Here is a 19,953-nt window from a genome sequence, read left to right as displayed (position 1 = left end):
TTTTGCCCATGCTTCGCTCCCCGGTGCGCTGCCCGGTGCGCGTACCGGGCACTCCCCCGCGCAAATCGAAAAAAAATATTTTTTTTAATGCCCCGCGGGACCCTATTTTAGCCCCCACATCAAAACTAGGGGGTCAGGAGGGGGTCTACCCTGCCCCCTTATAGTCATTTCTCCCTTTTTTTTATGTCACCTCTTGTTTCTCGATCCTACCGAGACACAAGATGGCGGCCGCTCCGGACTGTTTTGAATGTTTACAGACACCCGTGAGCCAATCAGCTTTCCGTGCGCAAGTTGCGTGGCGCGCCCGGTATGCGCCCCAGTGCGCGTACCGGGGCGCGCCTATAGATATATATATTTTTTTTAACCTAAATTACTCAAAATCGACTGGAGCACATATCTTGAGACATAGCAAAGGCACATCGGGCTACCAGTCCCTACAATTTTGCCAAGTTTGGTGGAAATCCATTCAGCCGTTCGGGCTAAAAGTGAGGTCGACCGCCCTATAGAAATTAACATGGGGAAAACGCGTTTTGGGACCCCCCTTTTATCTCGGCCCCCGCTTGACGAATCCCCCCCAAACTTTCTGGGAAGGACCGGAGCTCGAAGAGGCCATTTTGAGGAAATTTTCAGGCAGATTCGTCAACCAGCGCCAAAGTTATTCCAAATAGAATTTTGAGATTTAACATTGAAAAAAATCCTAACTATAACTACTTACTGGCGACCGCCAGTAGGTAATATACACACACATTGTATATATATATACGAAACGCGTCGTCCTTGTTCTATGAGTGCACAATAAAGGATTTGTGCAAAGATCTCCTGGTGTGTCATCTCTGTGTCCTTCTAATCAGTGGGATCCGGAATCTGTGTGAAATAAAGAGTAGCGGCTGCTACTACCGATGACATCAGCGTTGTTTGGCCGAGGATTGCTCGAGCAGCATTTTTGAAGTACATATATAACAATGTTCGGAATGGGTAGAAGGGAGCACGGTAGACACTTTGTGACCCTCTAGGTTTTCTGAGGGGGGCTTAGGACGCTGATATAGGCAAAAAAAAAAAAAAAAAAAAAATCGCATGGGAAGCGCCCGGTACGCGCACCGGTAAGCGAACCGGGGAGTGTACTTTGGTGAAAAAAAAAAAAAGTTAGAAAAAGATAAACATTTTGAATGATCAGAGGTAGGGTAGCTCTGAAAAGAGCTATTGGGTTCTGTGGCTAATTAAGGTACTTACAAGTAGGTTCCAATGCACAGTTTTAAATTCAGGAGGAATATTCTATTCCCCTCATCGGAGAAGTGCACACCATCTCCTCTGTAGATGTCTTGCATGTTGTAACGCAAGTTTTTGTTGTATATTAAACCCATTGTAAATTCTCTCATGTAAGCAGAAACAGATTTATTCACATGTTTCCATGCTTTCTCAAATTGTGGAAAAAATTGGTTGGACCACTTCCATTTCTGTCATTGGCATATATTGGAATATACCAAGGCAGTTTGGGGAAAAAGTGTCATCAATTGATGAAAGGTGTCCTTTAAAAGCATTTCCAGACCAACCCCAGTCATAGTCCCAAAATCAATTCCACCACAGTGCACTATTAAGTGGTTAGGGTTTGGCAGATGCATAAAAAAATTATATTACAAACATATAAAATATATTTTTCATTTAAAAGAATAATACATTTAACAGTTTTTGATATTTGCAATAAAAAACACATTGAAATTCACTGAAAAAACCATAGGTTATAGACCATATATAGTTAGGAATTATCATTTACAAAACCTTGAAAATTCACTGAAAAAACCATAGGTTATAGACCATATATAGTTAGGGATTAGCATTTACAAAACCTTATTTTACTCACACAAAACCATTGAAATTCGCATATATAGTTAGTTGCACTAACTATATATCGCGCACCCGCAATCCACTGCTGATGATGTCACATATTACATCATTCATGACATGGTCAGTGACATCACTGATGACATCACTGATGACATCTCAAATTTTAAAAAGTTCCTCTGGTGCTTGCAGCTTCAAAGTAAGTCTCTTATTGGTCACTGAAGTAGCGTTGAGTGCACCTGGAAAACGTTGCACGGAATCACTGGGGCTTCCACTGTTCGGACTGCATTACCCAGCATGCAGTGTATCCAACTTGCTGGTTGGTGGTTCCGTTCAGTCGGTATTTGCTTCATAAAAAACAATTTTCTATGCACACACAATTCAGTTAAATCACTGGGTAATACAGTTGTTAGTTAGGTCAAAACACATAAAATTTATTGTCCACTTCTTCTTGTGTGAGCAATTCTTTCTTTATTGCTCGAGCTACACCGCGCCAGCCGACACGTGTTTCGTCAGAGTATGGGTCGCTCTGACTCTTCAGGGCTGGAATTGAAACAAAATATATACAGTACTGAATATTCTATCCAGAATGTCCAGTGCACCATCCATCTCAACATGGAGGAATGATGCTGTCTACTTACAAAGATGCATGTTTTGAATTTTTTTTTTAAATATTAGCTTAGTCCACTAAGACACTTTATTCATGTGGCTAACTGCCTTGATTAAAAATGGTGAAGGGAGCCGGCTGTTCTGCGTGATTCGCCACGCCGAAGTGTGGGGGTAGGTGCCTAGATGTCAGGACCTCGCGCTTACTGGGTATTTACTTAGAAGCAGAGGTCCCACAAGAACAGTCTGTGGGGACATTCTCCAGGGTTTAAAGGGGCTGATCTCCACACAGGAACCCCTGCCTGTCTTGGTTCCTGACCCTTCAGGTGGTATTTTACACACATTGCAGCCCATGTTGGGCACTCTATGAGTTTATGAGCACTTATTAGGTCCTGAAGAATTGCCGATTTTGGCATGAAACATGTTGACCATAGGTGAGGGTTGAACAAGACCAAACTATAATTTCTTTGAGTCCCGGTACCCCTCCCTTCACCATTTTTAATCAAGGCAGTTAGCCACATGAATAAAGTGTCTTAGTGGACTAAGCTAACCTTTTTTAATGCACTTGTTCACGCTCACTACTTCACCTCCTTAGGCCCCTCACACACACTCAACAAACGGCAAGGAACAAAAGAACTCCACAAAAGTGTAGCACCTAGTGCTACCCGTCAGGCATTGCAGCGCCGGCCAGACGTTGGAGCAGGAAGCCGATGATGAGTCGAGACAACCATCATGCGGGATGAAAATCTTCATCCAGCTAATTAGTTGCGTGAGGCATCCTAAGTTCTCGACAAGGGATCCCTTAGGTTCCCTAATTATTGGACTTAACACCTATTCAGAAAGAGAGAGACTATTCAGCTACACTATCATTTGGGGAACTTTGTACATCACTTGTTTTCAGGTTCTTAGGACAGGTACACTGGACCCCTTGAAATAACGTCCTTTTTAGGTCCCTCCTTGTTGTTCACCAGAAGAAACTCTACTCATAAAATTGTAGTGCTCTTAACTCATGTGTATACATGCACATGCATGGAAGAGTTGGCTATGTGACATAACCCATGGTAACGGCGAGCTATTAGAGGTCAGCATTACACTCAAATGTATTTGCATAAAGTTCATACACGTTTACAAAAGACAAACGAAATTCACTTGAAGTCATTAATGTACAATGGTGAATTAAATCTACGTGCAACAATATTGTGCAAAGAATGGTGAGAAAAGGGGAAAAAAGAGCTACGAGCTTATCTCGGTCCGCGAAAGAGAAAGGAAAGACCGAGATAAGCTCGTAGCTCTTACCTGTCTTACCTGTGTTCTCTGATTGGTGTGAGTTGTAGTATTTAAAACGGGCAAGCAACCACATACCTTCCTTCTAATCTAGGCGTAGGTTGTAATTCCTGTTTCCGATAATGACAAAAGGTAAATGTCATAATGAGACTAGGCTCCTATTATGATTGGTTATAGTCACCAAGGGTGAAGAAATTCATCAAGTATGCCCACTTACCACTTAACCGGTGATAATTCCAACCCGGTAAGGGTATCTAGATGAACTGTGTAGCTTGAATTTCCCACTTGTGTCTTCATCGATGTGGTACGGATGCCGTAGTTGTTTATGCAAAAATGAACAATAGGGCTAAGTGAGAAAATGATCTCCAAACATGTCTCTAGTACAAAATCTTATTCATGCCCCCATTTCTATGTTGGACATACACTCTATCTGGTGTCTGACCACTATAATACTCCATGACGTCCTTGTCTCCAGAATACCACTGTTATGACATTATCCATCATCTCTGTATATCTAAAAGGTATCCTTTATGCGTCTAATGTCACTGACAATTGAATGACCCCACTATATTGTGCCTCTGGTATGCATCCACAATACGCACAATTGTTTTTCCTAGTATGCATTGCTGCATGGTACGATCTTAGTGCTAATATTCCACTTTCCCTGTTCTCGTTCTATAGATATATTTGTCACAAAGCTCACCTGTATAAAGAGATTAAATCATGTTCCATGCGCCGTATGAGTTAGCTTGGCGGAACAGTAACCCTCCTTTTGTGTGAAGGACTAAATGCCTCGAAAGACGTGTACAATCCTTATAAAGTTGATATCCATTTTACGTCCATAAAGACTATTCTGTAAACACCCCTACAGCTTCTGTGCTTACTGCAATGGTTGTCACACTTCAATGTGATACTCGCCGAGAATCTGGTTATCCTCCGTACTTAAAAACAATAATCCATCCGAATGTGCCTGGACCTGTAATCACCAAAATCATGTCTTGATGTCTGCCTATTAATGTATATCCTAACATCTCGGGTAAAAATCACACACAAGTTTCCACAAGTACCTTAGGTTCCGCCTTGCCGCGAATCCGGCGTCTATCAGCAATGGTGTTTCAGGATGCGGAAGAAAAAAGTGCAGCGCGTGTTTAAAGAGAGACTGCTCCCATGTTAGTTTGGCGACTAGAACGCTGACACACTTCCGTTAAGCAAATTTAATTCAACGGAAGTGTAGTGAGAAAGATCCTAATGGTTACTCAGTTTTATTGTTCAGTATACTGAAATATGCGCAGTGCCGATATTGTTCACTGAATGGATGCTGAACAAAATATTCATATACACCGACAACAGGCCCATTCATACAGAATTAATTCAACGGGGTTATGTGGCGAGTCTTATTGGACTACCCATTTGCCTACAAAACGTCACTTCGGTACTTCGCTACCTAGCGTTTCTTGCCTTATTGTTCCATTCCGATTCACAAACATGGAGAGGGATTGCCGTTAATCAGAGGTTAGAAGTGTTCGTCAGGAGAGAAGCACATGTGGATCCAGCTGATAACCCCATTGCTGTGACCTCATGGAGGGTTGAACCACTGGCAAACAGAGGCAGGAAGGGCTGTATCTGGCCCGCAAGGATGGGTGGCAAATCTGGGTTTGATGCTCCAAATACAGCCGAGTATACCCCTCAATATGAGACAACGAGGAACACAACCAGTGTACGGTGCTGTGTGGCTCAGTTGAAGAGTTGTTTGGTGTGGTGCACGTAGAAAATCAGAATGGAATAGCTATGAAAATGTGTGAACAGCCCTGGCAAGTCGCAATAGTGAAGTGGGAAAAGTCTGGAGATTGTCTTGCCTTCGCCCGAGTGCCTTTCTTCTAGAATATATCAATCTAGGAGATAGAGGGGATGAACACTCAGGAAAAGAATGTTCATGCACAGTTCTGAAGCCTCACGATCAACATGGCTTTGGTGGGCATGCTTCAGAAAACTAGCTGCACAAGGAAAGGGCCGTGTAGACTCACAATATTCCCCAAACCCAGCTAGTAGGAACTGACCAGAATGCAACAAGGGAGTTAATGGGCTCAATGGAGTGCCGGGTGTTTGCAGGTGGAAATCCTTGAAACTGCACCGTGAAAACAATGCAGGGCATCAGATAAGAGACTGGATTCTGCTATTGAAGGCCCAGTGAAGTGTCTTTGGGGTCTCCGGTAAGTTTTAGGTAACTGCTACCCAGCCCCATCTGGGTTTAAAACCCCCAAAAACTTGAAAGATTATAGGATCACAGAGTTTATAGACCTACTTTAGGCGAAGGTCCTAGTTTAACATTGAGACCCAGTAACAAATCTAATAATTGTAATCTCCTGGTGTGGCTGTTGGGTATTTGTGGGTAACGGAGTATTGTTTAGTTCTTTCTGACAGGTGCCTGACAATCTATGCTATAGGTGGCCCATCTGCACTTTGGTGCTGGCCTTTATGTTGAAACTAGTGAAAGGGGGAAGACCTGGTTCCTTTGGCTTGTATACTTCCGATGAGCTTCCCGGAGAGCCTACTTCGTTAGGATTTCTCTCCCCAAAATTGTCCAACTGATGTTTGCAAAAAAACTTGCCAACAGTGAGGATACTATCCTAGAACATGAATGGATAGGGTGAAGAGGTAGGCTGTATTAAAGACTGCAAAAATCACTCATACAATATACTCCTTCAGCAGGAAACTCATTTTTGATCCAGCAAGTATGGTATGGCACCACTGCAGCTATATCACAGATTCTGGCATGGAATCTATGTGTATGCACCATACCATGGTTATAGCCTCTTATTTTAGCCCTTAGTGCAATGCTACTGAAAGCCTCTTTGAGCACTTTGAAAATAGGAGGTCATTCAACAGGGTGATGGAGTGGGATCTAGGCAAGCATATGTCCAAGCCCTTTAGCAGAATCAGGCACACCATGCTGTTTGACTTCATTATGTGCCTGGGCCTAGCTACTGTTTGACAGTTCTCCACGTTACAACAAAAGTCTACTCCCTCCTTTCACATGCTCATACGTCCTTTTCTGGGCCTGACAACTTCTTTCATCATCTAGCAGACACTTAGTCTAAGATGTCAACAATCTTCCTAGGGGTTCTCAGATTACTTCCCAGTCTACCTAATATTGGGATGCAAGGACTACGATAAGAGAGGCTTTTGGAGTTTTAGCACATGGTGGCTAACAGAGGATGAAGTCTCAGCTCACTTTATCAAAGAGTCGGATGCCTATTTTGTCAACAACGTAGGATTAGATGAATCCCTGATCACCTTACGGAAAGCTTTTGCTCCCATTCTTGGGGTAATTTCCCAAATTAGGAATGTTAAAAAGCAAACTGCAGCACTTTTTGAAGCTCATCTTCTAACACTAGTAATGAAATAAAGTCAATCTGGTAAACAGGTAATTTTATTGGTTATGGAACGGCTAGAATTGCATAGAAGCAACAGATGAGGCCAGGAAACATAGGTACACTTTTTAAAGCTGTGTCTTCAAATGAGGAGACAAGGCAGGTAGGCTCACCATCAGGCAGAGCATTTTGGTGAGATCTGAGACTCAATGAGAGTGGTCCAGACAGGACAGCAAGATGCAACTGAAGCATTTGCCACCGACTATCAAAGTCCTTTGGCTGAAGATATAGCTCAGACAGCCAGGATCTAATAATCACACCAGATGGTATTCCTGTAAACAACCTGTCCAGCATTGGGAGAGAAATCAAGAAGTAATGATCTTAGAGGAGGAGAGGGTGAAGTGATTTAACAAATCGCACCAGGCAAATAACTGAGACGAATGGTCTCACTTCAGAATTATTCAGGCGCTTTTCTTTCAAACTCACCTTTCACCTAACTGAGCTGTTCAATAGGGCTGCAGAGGAAGAAATTCTCCCTCATGACTTTAGGGGAGCGGTCATCACTATCCTGCTAAATGTGGGAAAGCCAGCTGAGCAATATTTGTCCAATAGGGTAAGGAGAAACTAAGATCAGTCCTGGCAAAAATGTTCAAACTAATCTCACACTACAGGAGACCAAAACTAGAATTGGGTAGTGTGGACATGGGAGCATTCCAGCAGCACACACAGCTCTGAAAGCATCATACCAGCCTCCAGCCAACCTGCAAAAAACGCCAAGGTGCGGAGGACTAACCATCACAACCTACACAGATGGGCTAGAGCAGGATTTTCTCTTATGTTGGGAAGAATGTAATATTATTAGAAGATTGTAATCTAGCAACTGACCCACTGATGGGCTTTTGTAGTATGTAATGTAGTACTACAATACTTACTGCAAAATGTAATTCACAAACCTACAAGTGTGAAACTCTACCTCCACATGTCGTATATTTTCTAGGAAGAGCTCCTCACACATGTAGGTTTATTACTTAGGACTTAATTACGATGTTGGTGGACTTAAATCAGTCTGACACCGTCTCGGTCCTGGGACCAACCGACCTCCGGTCGGCAGTCCCAACCACTTAATAGGATGCAACCGAACACTGTTCAGTCACATTCCTATATTTCCCTTTGGGAGCATCCATTACGGCCGTAAACCGGCTGCAATACATGCTCCCATAAGGAAATGGCAGGTGCTGTTCATCCCTGCACCCCGTAGCAGCCACCTTCAAACATCAACAGAGGGCCACCGTAGGTGTCCCCTCGTCCCCCAACCGGAGGCCACACACACAAGGAGGCCATGCTGGGGGCCACCCAAACACGCTTTCAGACATGGTTTCCATGCATCGTAATCCCAAGGACGAAAACGCCCGCCCTTCGTAAATACAAGCAGGTTCCTACTGGCCGACGGGCTCCATGACCATCTGGTTTCAATTCCGACCAGCTGATACATAATCAGCCGATTGGATTTGAAACAGACAGTGGGGGTCGTAATTGCCCCCTTAGTATTAAATGTGGGAGGGACCAAAGGGGCAGAAGCTAGAAGAAGGAGCATACTCACAATGAAGTGGCCAAATACGATGCCCGTGGTCGGAGCCGTTACTAAGGAATTGTAATCAGCTGTTCGGATTCATTTCAGACCAACCCATGTGGATGGAGTCGGTCGGAAAGGAATCCAAACTGGATTTATGAATGGATTCAGATGGGCTCAGAGAGCCCATCTGCCATTTGGAAAGCCTCAAGTGATTCAAAGGGTGGCTCTTTCCGCCCGAGGGATTGCAATGTTGGATTCAGACAGCCTTCCTGTGCCTCCCTTTCCAACACAGAAAGGCGGCCATAAGTCGACTTTGGGGGGCCCCAGCAGGGTGCCCATGGGTGCACGGCCCCCCAGTTCATCTCTCCACCCTGTGGGAGGCACCTTGAGGTGCTTACAACGGGGTGCAAGGATGAACTACACCTCTTCTCTTTACAATGAGAGCGTGCATTCCCGTCGGAATGTATGCTCCCATTGTAAAGAATAGGAGTGTGACCAAGCAACGTTCGGTTGCATCACAATTGCTGGGTTGGGACTGCCAACAGGAGGTCGGTCGGTCCCAGTACTGAATCTATGTCGAACGGACTCCGGTCCGTCCGACATCCAAATCGTGCCCCGAGAGGTGTACGAAGGAGTAAGGAGGGGTTAAGGGAGGGGTTTAGGTAGGAGCATCCACCAGCCCACCAAAGAGTAAGCTCATTGCTATTTAAAAACTGTACTTCTAATATTATCACAGCCCAAAAGGATACCAACAGTAATAATTAAGTCCAGCATCACTTACGACTGGCACTGTAACACCCTCCTATAGAAAATAATGGAGGTAGGCACTTAAAATAAAACCCCAGAAAAATAATATTTAATTACATTATTTTTAATAAATTGTATACATTAAATTTAAACATCAGGAAAATAATTTAAAATATATTCAAAATAGTTACATTTTAAATTATAAATAAGTGCTGTAGCTTTTTTTATTTTGTTCATTTAAAATAAGTATATGAAATTAAATTCCAATAATATTTAACATGAAAATGTTTTATTAATTTTTTTTAAAGTTCAATCAACCTTTTTACTCTTCTGTATACTTTACTAGATGGAGATATCTGCCGGGGCAAAGTAAACCATTTATTAAACTTGCAAAATAAAATGTAAATATATTTATATATTAAAATAAATTAATGTTATGAATATATTTTTAATGTAGATCATAAAATATGCTACAGCAATATTACCTTTGTTTTGAAATAAAAACATATCCCACCTAAAGTATAATGTTCATATTTATTTACTATGTATTTAAAAGTACAAAACAAAATATTAAAAGACACTCATTGTTTAATTAAAACAGTCATTAAAATATTGTAGCATAAAATATGTATTTTAAAATATTTAACATAACATTTTATTTATACATATACACAAATATATATATACACAGATATATATATATATATATTCACTGACAAAACCATAGGTTTCACACCAGTTATAGTTAGCTGGAAATTTTACTGACATAAAACCATTGAAATTCCCACGTTATAGTTAGTTGGACTCACTATAACTTGCGCGCCTGCAATGCACTGCTGATGACGTCACATATTACATCACTCATGACATGGTCAGTGACATCACTCATGACATCACTGATTACACCATCCAGTGAATGTGTGTCTTTCTGAAAAATAAATGTGTTTTATATATGTATTTGTAAAGGTCGATGGAAGAATAAATGTTTAAATAAGTGTGTAAATGGATGTTTTTTTAAAAAAAAAATTGGTTGGTTAACTGGCTTATTAAGTGTATCTTAGTGAATACATATATTAGCGAGTATTGTTTAAATATTTAAATGTTTGTATCAGTGTTTCTCTTTGTGTATAAGTGGCCGCAGGGGTTGGTGACTGACTCACTGTTTGTATGTGTTTTGAAGACAGCATATGTGCAGGACTGTATGGGTGGATGAGTGTGAATATATGTGTGTTAGTGAGTGAATGACTGTCTCACTAGTGTCTTCATTAGTAACGACATATGTTTTAATCTAGTATATGTGAGTATTGATGTATATAAGTGAGTATAGTATATATAGTGAGAGATTGTAGGAGTTCCTGTTTAAATAGGTATGTGTTTCTATAAGTGATTGTTTAAGAGAGTAAGTATGTGTAAGTTTCCTTAGAAGTAAGGTGGTAGTGTGTGTATAAATGTATATGTAAATAAATGGATGTTCAATAGTTTATTTGCATGTGTGAGTATGTGTGTGAGTAACTTTTGGATGACTGCTGATGTGTAACAGGATGTATAGGTGTATCACTACATATGATGAGTGAGTATATATATGAGTGACTATATAGAACTGTTGGTGAATGAGTGGATGTGTATATAGATGGTGGAATTACTGAATTGGTTGTTGTTACTGGTTTGGGTATCTCCATTTTTTTGAAAATGTTTGTTTCTATTTTTGAATATGTGTTTCAAGCGTTACATTACACTGAAATTAGGTCTGTCACTCTGTCACAAGGATGGTGTCATCAGTGATATCATGAGTGATGTCACTGACCATGTAATGAGTGATGTAATATGTGACGTCATCAGCAGTGCATTGCAGGCGCGCAAGTTATAGTGAGTCCAACTAACTATAACGTGGGAATTTCAATGGTTTTATGTCAGTAAAATTTCCAGCTAACTATAACTGGTGTGAAACCTATGGTTTTTTCAGTGAATTTCAAAGGTTTTTTAAATGCTAATTCCTAACTATAACTGGTGTGAAACCTATGGTTTTTTCAGTGAATTTCAAAGGTTTTTTAAATGCTAATTCCTAACTATAACTGGTGTGAAACCTATGGTTTTTTCAGTGAATTTCAAAGGTTTTTTTAATGCTAATTCCTAACTATATAAGACCTGAAAGCCCACCAGGAATCTCCAGTATGCGCCAGGGGACTGCATTGCAGAGAGGTGTAATGAAGCCACAACCCTTTTTACACCTCTCTGCAACGCAGCCCCCGTGCATGTTTGAAGAGGGGGAACTAATTCCCCTTGCATACTGGGGGCCCCTGGGGGCCAATTAGCCCACCTGGAACCTCCAGTATGCGCCAGGGGCTGCATTGCAGAGGTGTAATGAGACTATGCCCCTTGTTACACCTCTCTGCAACGCAGCCCACTGCCGCGTTTGCAGAGGGGGAACTAATTCCCCTTGCATACTGGGGGTCCCTGGGGTCAACTAGTCCACCAGGAGCCTCCAGTATGCGCGAGGGAGCTGCATTGCAGAGAAGTGTAATGAGGCCACACCCTTGTTACACCTCTCTGCAATGCAGGCCACTGGCGCGTTTGCAGAGGGGGGACTAATTCCCCTTGCATACTGGGGGTCCCTGGATCATATCTGCCCAAACACCGATATTCCGAACGATTGTAAATGTCTTTTCTTGAGAAACATTTGGATTTGGATTATCATGTCCTATACTTTGGAATTTTTGAAAGACTGACTTTGAGGATGCTATAAATTACTCAAGTCTGCCCGAATTGTGTGGGTAAAATTGATACCTAGTCACTTTGAATAAGAATATACTTATGTCTCGTCTAACATTTGGAAGAAATATCTAGTTATATGACAACTGGATACCGACATAACTTGAAGGAAATAAGAACGCCCTGAAGAAGTTCTGTTGTACAGAACGAAACCTTTCGGCTGGCTGTGGTACATAAACTTAAGGAAAATAAAAGCATTTGAATATACACCAAGATTCAGCGCTTCAATAAGGACTCTAAGTGATATGATTTGATTGGACTCATTGTGAAAGTGGTGCTGTGCCAAACTTTGGAATATTCTCCACTACTCTCTACTACTTACTCTCTACTACTCTACTACTCTCAAATACTCACTGTCTACTACTCATTCTCTACTACTATACTACTCTCTACTACTCTCTCTCTACTACTCACTCCCTACTACTCGCTACTCACTACTCCCTACTACTCACCATCTACTACTCTCTACTACTCACTCTCTACTACTCTCTCTCTACTACTCACTCTCTACTACTCACTCTCTACTACTCACTCTTTACTACTCACTACTACTCTCTACTACTCACTCTCTACTCTCTACCTCTCTCTTCTCTCTCTACTAATCTCTACCAGTTTAATCCTGAGAGCTTCTGGGTCCAACTAGCCCACCATGTACCTCCAGCAAGCACCACAGAGCTGCGTTACAGAGAGGTGGTCCGAGGCCATGCCCCATTTTACACCTCTCTACTACTCTCTACTACTCACTCTCTACTACTCACTACTATTCTCTCTGCTACTCATTCGCTACTACTCTCTACTACTCACTCTCTACTACTCACTCTCTACTACTCACTCTCTACTACTCACTCTCTACTACTCACTTTCTACTGCTCTCTACTACTCACTCTCTACTACTCACTCTCTACTACTCACTCTCTACTACTCACTCTCTACTACTCACTCTCTACTACTCACTCTACTATTCACTCTACTACTCTCTACTACTCACTCTCTGCTACTCTCTCTACTGCTCTCTACTACTCTCTACTACTCACTCTCTACTCTCTATTACTCACTCTCTACTCTCTACCTCTCTACCTCTCTCTTCTTCTCTCTCTACTAATCTCTACCTGTTTAATCCTGAGAGCTTCTGGGTTCAACTAGCCCACCATGTACCTCCAGCAAGCACCACAGAGCTGCGTTGCAGAGAGGTGGTCCGAGGCCATGCCCCATTTTACACCTCTCTGCAATGCAAGTCTGTGGCATTTACTGGACATACCTGGTGGGATAGTTGGCCTCCAGGGACCCTCAGGATTAAAGAGGACTTTATCCCAAACTTAAAACGCTCACAGGTCGTGTTTGCACACATGTCATCTCAGCCCCCCCACATTCACCAGTGTGCAAACGCACCCCGTGGTGCGTTTTAAGAGGTAGTTTTGATCCCCCTGCCCTATTTATTAGGGGGTTACAGAGGAGGTCATGCTAATCACAGAGGGACCCCAACGCATAGGGTTCCCTAGTGTATGTAGGTGTTTTATCTGTATTCTAAGTGTCTTTTAACATAGCACTGGGTCCAGGACTGGTTAGTCAGACTCAGTTACCACCAGTACCCGTCTGAAAAAGTTGAGGGTACAGGATGATTTTGCAACAAGGCCTCTTTCTGCTCCTCTGTTTGTTCTTTCTGCACGTCTTCCTTCACTTTTCTTCGTCTTTGAGGACTTCTGTTGCTTCTTTCTGCATTTCTTTTGCTTCTTTCTGTGTTTTTTCTTCTTCTTCACGTCGTACCTCCGTAGGCATTAGTAGAAACAATCATTTAAAAAACCTTAGAAATTCACAGAAAAAACTATAGGTTTCAGGCATGTTATAATTACAAATTAACACTTAAACTTTTGAAATTCACAGAAAAAAACATAGGTTTCAGGGGCATTATAGTTAGTCGGATATTTGTGTTGTAAGTGGTATTGGTATGTCCATTGTTTTGAAAATTTTAGTTTCTATTGAGTGTGTGTATCAAAGGGTATATTAGGGTGAGAGGAGGTCTGCCACTCTATCACAAGGATGATGTCATCAATGATGTCATGAGTGATGTCACTGACCATGAGTGATGTAATATGTAACGTCATCAGCAGTGCATTGCGGACGCACGAGTTATAGTTAGCTGAACTAACTATAATGGGGGCATTTCAATGGTTTTGTACGAGCGAAATTTCCATCTAACTATAACGCCCCTGAAACCTATGTTTTTTTAAGTGAATTTCCAAGGTTTTTAATTGCTAATTCCTAACTGAAACGTGCCTGAAACCTATGTCTTTTTCTGTGAAATATATATATATATATATATATATATATATATATATATATATATATATATATATATATATATATATGTGGTGGGAGGCAGTGCAAACCCCTTCCTCTGCAGGAAGCTGACCTCACTGATGACATCATCCAAGCTACTTTTCTACAAATTACTCCAAAAGGAGCATTGCATTAGAGGTATAAAATTAGGTAGGGAAGAGCACAGAATAATATGAAGCATCATTAATGCCATTACTCATACAACTCCCAGCAAGCTGCTGTTATGTGCAACATTTAGCCCATATCATAAAGGTCATGGGTAACCAAGTTCAGGGTGACAATCAAATACACATAGATGGGCAACTCCTACTGCACACAGTGTTCAATCTGTATACAACTGTTCAGAGAAAAACAACTTCCTCAAGACACTCAAGCCCTGTTACAAAGCTGAAGTATATGAATTAAATATTATTTGCTATTGTGTTCTAATTAAAGTTCCTGATGCCATTATTTTCTATTGGAGGGTGTGTTGCAGTATTAGTGGTTGGACATGTGTGGGGCTGGACTTACTACTGTGCCTTTTTGGCAGGAGCAACTTCCACCTGTAAATGTGGCTCCACCTCTTGTTTCAGGGTGTGGATACATGTAAATCTACACTTTTGAGTAACTTTACACTCTTAAATTGTGAATAGCCAAAACTAGGATAGTTTCTCAAAAGTCTAAGGGTAAAGTGTAAGAGTAAATGTCCACATGTATCTTACTTACAAGTGTAAGTTATCTTTGTGAATAGCCCCATAAATGATCAAAAAGAAAAACAATTGCAAAAACCCATTACAAGTACTCAGTGGTGAACACCACAGGGCTGAATTACTTGTGTTACACCAAGATCTATAGTAAATTAACTCAAATGTTTCAAAGGACATGGTGGATGCTGAACTAGAAAACGTTCATAATTCCAGCTATGCACATGTACAGTTGGCATTAAACAGCCGCTCTTCGCAAGGGATGATTCATTAAATTGGAGGTTAACTATGTTCATTCATAAATATCTGAGTCAAGTACATCATCTGCAAAAGGAAATTAAAATTTGTGAGAGCATCAATTCATTCTGTCGAGAATCTCAGCATGGATTGACTTTCTTAAGAAGGCTGGCAACTTTAATTATCTTGACTGCTAAAGTGATCAGGACAACGCTTTCTAACTAAATAATAACTGAAAAATTCAACTAAATCCCACACGAAATTCATGATCATCAGCTGCATATGATTATACTCAATGAATGCAATAACTTTAAACTGGTGGAAGCCTTGCAGTTTCTGCAGTGCTTTTTCTTTCCTCTTTAACAAAATCATCAACAATAATACTATTAGAACCCTGGCCATACACTTTTCAACCTATTACCACCAGCTTGCCTGTTTATCGGCCAAGCCTAGGGCACTCGTAAATGTGCTCATCATTGTCTTTAAGACATTACATAGTAGCTCATCCGCTCTCTCCTGCAAAATCTATTTAAGAAATACACAACATAATTGCAGTTGCCCTCTAAAAACATTAAACACATCTTTGTACCCGATATACCCATCCATACGTATGTTTGCTTTGTTCACATCCTCCAACAGAATGCTCTACAAAGTGAAGTTATGAATCAAGCCTGCCTTCCCACGTTAAAGTGCCACCTCTCAATTCTTGAAGACTAGCATGCTTCACCCATTGTTGTGACCTCTTTCATGGATGGGGGAACCTCTTTATATAATATTTTGTAAAGAAACATACTAGTAATACTACAGCTCATGTGCTATCATATGCTCTTTGTGTATTATACAAACCACAAAAAAAATCTTAAACAGTAAAGCTCAAACTGTGGAACTCAATAGCAACACTGCTCACATCTGGCCCAGCAATGTCTAAGCAGGACGTCCAAGTGTAAAAAAGATCTAACTGGCTTGCAGCTACTCTGTTATGGTGAACTGTAAAAAACACATCCAATCACAGGTGGGGTGGGGGACTTATTCACTACATTTGTAGACCATGCAAAACATCTCAAATGTCCCCAAACGTTATTCCAAGAGGCAAAAGGAAAGGAAATCTCTAGCTGGAAAGAAAGACGTTTCTCTTTAATAGCTGCAGAAAATATGTAAAACATGTGGGATTTTACCCAACAATAAAAAATATCAAATAAATTAAAGATGTATTTATACATATGACTTACCTGGCTGACATATTATTCTCTGGGAGAAGAGGAATCTCCAAGACCTTTGTGCTGGTAATTACAATCTCTTGGCTGGCTGTAGCAACAGTCTTCCCAGTGATTCTGTGCACTTGGTAGAAGGCATGAGGTCTCAAGTATCTATCATCTGCTGTGCCGATGAACATCTGCAGATTTACTGGCTTTTCATTGTAACCCAGAAGCTGAAAAGAAAAATATTGAGGTAAAAATAAGCACTTCAAATACATTACTACACACACAGCTGATGTGGGCCACACCATTTGCCAAAAAAATGTGAGCCATCCTCTTTATGTAGAGCAAATTATAAACAGTGTTGGGAAAGTAAGAAAAGGTTGAGAATAGCTTTAAAATATAGGACCGACATGGAAGGGTCCTGTAAGCTTAAAGAACAAGTTACTTACCTTTGGTAACAATATATCTGTAAGAAACTGTAGTTAGTATTAGATTCCTTACCTTAGAATATCCCCAGGCGTCAGACTGGATCCGGAAATGTTTGCGTAGCAGTACCCTTGCGCGTCGGTAGGCATCGTCTGCGGCTCCGCGTCCGGCATCGGCGTCGTGGGCGCCGTGATGACGTCGTCGGAGTACTTAGACGCCGCCTCCGTGCCCGGACGTCATTTTTTAGACACAGCTTTTCCGCGCCAGAAACACAGAGCCATGTTAAAAACCAACACTGGTGCCATTGAAACTAGGGCCCTGAAAGGGGATGACCTTAACCCTAGATATCGGTTCGCAGAACGGGGCGGATGGGTGGGGCGGTAAGGAATCTAATACTAACTACTGTTTCTTACAGATATATTGTTACCAAAGGTAAGTAACTTGTTCATCTGAAAGAAACAGGTTAGTATTAGATTCCTTACCTTAGAATAGATACCCCAGCAATACCAACCCCGGAGCTGGGTCTGCGAACCAATAATCACACCAGAAAGTCCTGGAGGACGGAACGGCTAAAGAAGCCATCCCTCAGGACATGGCTGTCCAGGCAGTAGTGTCTCACAAACGTGTGCAGCGATGCCCACATAGCTGCCTGACAGATGTCCTGCAAGGGGACACCCCGGCCCAGGGCAGTGGTAGCCGCCGTTGCCCGAGTGGAATGGGTCCTCAGCCTAACAGGAGGCTCCTTCTTCGCCAAGGAGTAACAAGCCTTGATACACAAGACGACCCACCGAGAGATGGTCCGCTTGTGCACCACCCGTCCCTTCTTAGCGCCCACGTAACCAACAAAGAGTTGGTCATCCACCCGGAACTGGCGAGTGCAATCCAGATACAACGAGAGCGCACGTTTTGGGTCCAGACGGTGGAGCCGCTCTTCCTCCTTTGAGGGATGCGGAGGCGGAAAGAAAGTGGGCAAGGTGATAGACTGCCCGATGTGGAAGGCCGTGACAACCTTGGGCAGGAAAGAGGGTCTAGTCCGCAACACAACTTTGTCCGGATGGACAGAAAAGAAAGGAGGTTTGGAGGAAAGAGCCTGGAGCTCACTCACCCTCCTGGCAGAGGTGATGGCAACCAGGAAGGTAGTCTTCAGAGTAGGAAGGCGGATAGGACAGTTGTGAAGTGGCTCAAAGGGAGCGCACATCAGATAAGTAAGAACCAGGTTCAAGTCCCACTGAGGTATCACGAAAGAAACAGGTGGAACTATGTGTGTGATGCCTTTCAGAAAACGAGTTACAATAGGGGACTTGAACAAAGATGGCTGATCAGACAGCCTTAGAAAGGCTGAAAGGGCAGAAAGGTAGCCCTTAATAGTGCCCAGAGCAGAGCCCTGCTGGAAAAGAGAAAGAAGGAAGAGGAGAACCTCAGAAAGAGGGGCATTGAGAGGATCCACAGCCTTTGCTGTGCACCATGCCACAAATCTGTTCCACCTGCAGGCGTATACCGACTTTGTGGAGGGACGCCTAGCTGCCAGAATGATATTACAGACTTCAGGAGGCAAGTCAAATGGCCTCAACTGTCACCGCTCAATCTCCAAGCATGGAGGTGGAGACTGGACAGGTTCAGGTGGAGGACCGTCCCCTGCTGCTGCGACAGAAGGTCCTCCTGAAGAGGCAGACGAACCGGGGGATCGACTGACATACTGAGTACCTCGGGATACCAGTATCTTTGTGCCCAGTCCGGAGCCACAAGGATGACTTGGGCCCGATCGCGTTTGATCTTCTTCAGCACTCTGGGCAGAAGTGGTATAGGCGGAAAGGCGTACAACAGACCGCAACTCCACTCACGACGAAAAGAGTATACGAGCGAGTGCCGCCTTGGAAATTCCAACACGCAGAACTGATGGCATTGACCGTTCTCTTCGGTGGCGAATAGATCTAACCAAGGCTCTCCCCACTGCAGAAAGAGACCTTGCGCCACGTCAGAGTTCAGACGCCATTCGTGATCCATCATGCACCGGCAGCTGAGTTCCTCCGCCCTGGGGATTTGAGAACCTGCCAGGTGTTGACCACGAGGTTCACGTCCTGATGTTCCAGCCTCTGCCAGAGGCGCAGAGCCTCCTGGCAGAGGGTCCACGACTCACCTCGCCCTGTTTGTTGCAGTACCACATGGCGGTGGTGTTGGCCGAGAACACCTGCACTACACTCCCCCGGACGGAGGGGAGGAATGCCTTCAGTGCAAGACGAATCGCCCGTAGCTCCAAAAGGTTGATATGGAGCCGGGACTCCGCCGGAGACCAGATGCCTCTGATCGCCGCCTTTCCCATGCGGCCTCCCCAGCCCTGGAGGGATGAGTCTGTCACAACTACGTGCTCCGGTTAGGGAAGGGAGAGGGATTTGGCACTGACCCAATCCCGGTCCGTGAACCACCACTGCAGCTGTCTCGCACTGCCCTCCAAGATCAGGACATGGTCGGACAGGTTGCCCTGATGCTGGGCCCACTGAAATTTCAGGTCCCACTGCAGAGCATCCGCCATCGGGCGTGATGCACCAGAAGGATGCAGGAGGCCATCAGCTCCAGAAGCCGCAGCGTCAACCTGACCGAGACTCGGGATAAAGGCTGAAAGATCGTAAGCAGAGCCTAAATATCCCGAACCCGCTGCTCGGGAGGATAAACCCGAAACTGTGCCGAGTCGAGAACCGCTCCGATGAAGAGGAGCTTTTGAGAGGGACACAGGTGCGACTTCGGCACATTAATGGAGAACCCCAGCAGGTGTAGGAGGTCCGCCGTCTGGAGGTGGCGGACGACTGTCTGGGGCAAGCCTGCCTTCAACAACCAGTCGTCGAGGTAGGGGAAGACTGAAAGCCCTTACCTGCGCAGATGAGCTG

At 43.1% G+C, this 19,953-nt stretch overlaps 1 protein-coding gene across 2 annotated transcripts in view; it reads right to left on the bottom strand.

Annotated features, from left to right (window-relative positions):
* NFATC3 (nuclear factor of activated T cells 3) overlaps positions 1-19,953 on the bottom strand; it is a 1,100,962-nt gene that overhangs the window by 532,434 nt on the left and 548,575 nt on the right. For both annotated transcript variants that reach the window (XM_086945198.1, XM_086945199.1), the window contains exon 4: positions 16,676-16,875. In XM_086945198.1, coding sequence (XP_086801324.1) covers positions 16,676-16,875 — 200 coding nt within the window. The remainder of the gene's footprint in view (positions 1-16,675; positions 16,876-19,953) is intronic.

This window comes from Lissotriton vulgaris, chromosome 12 (genome assembly GCF_964263255.1).
Source record: "Lissotriton vulgaris chromosome 12, aLisVul1.2, whole genome shotgun sequence".
NCBI classification, from domain to species: domain Eukaryota; kingdom Metazoa; phylum Chordata; class Amphibia; order Caudata; family Salamandridae; genus Lissotriton; species Lissotriton vulgaris.
This window is presented reverse-complemented; position numbering and strand designations above follow the sequence as displayed.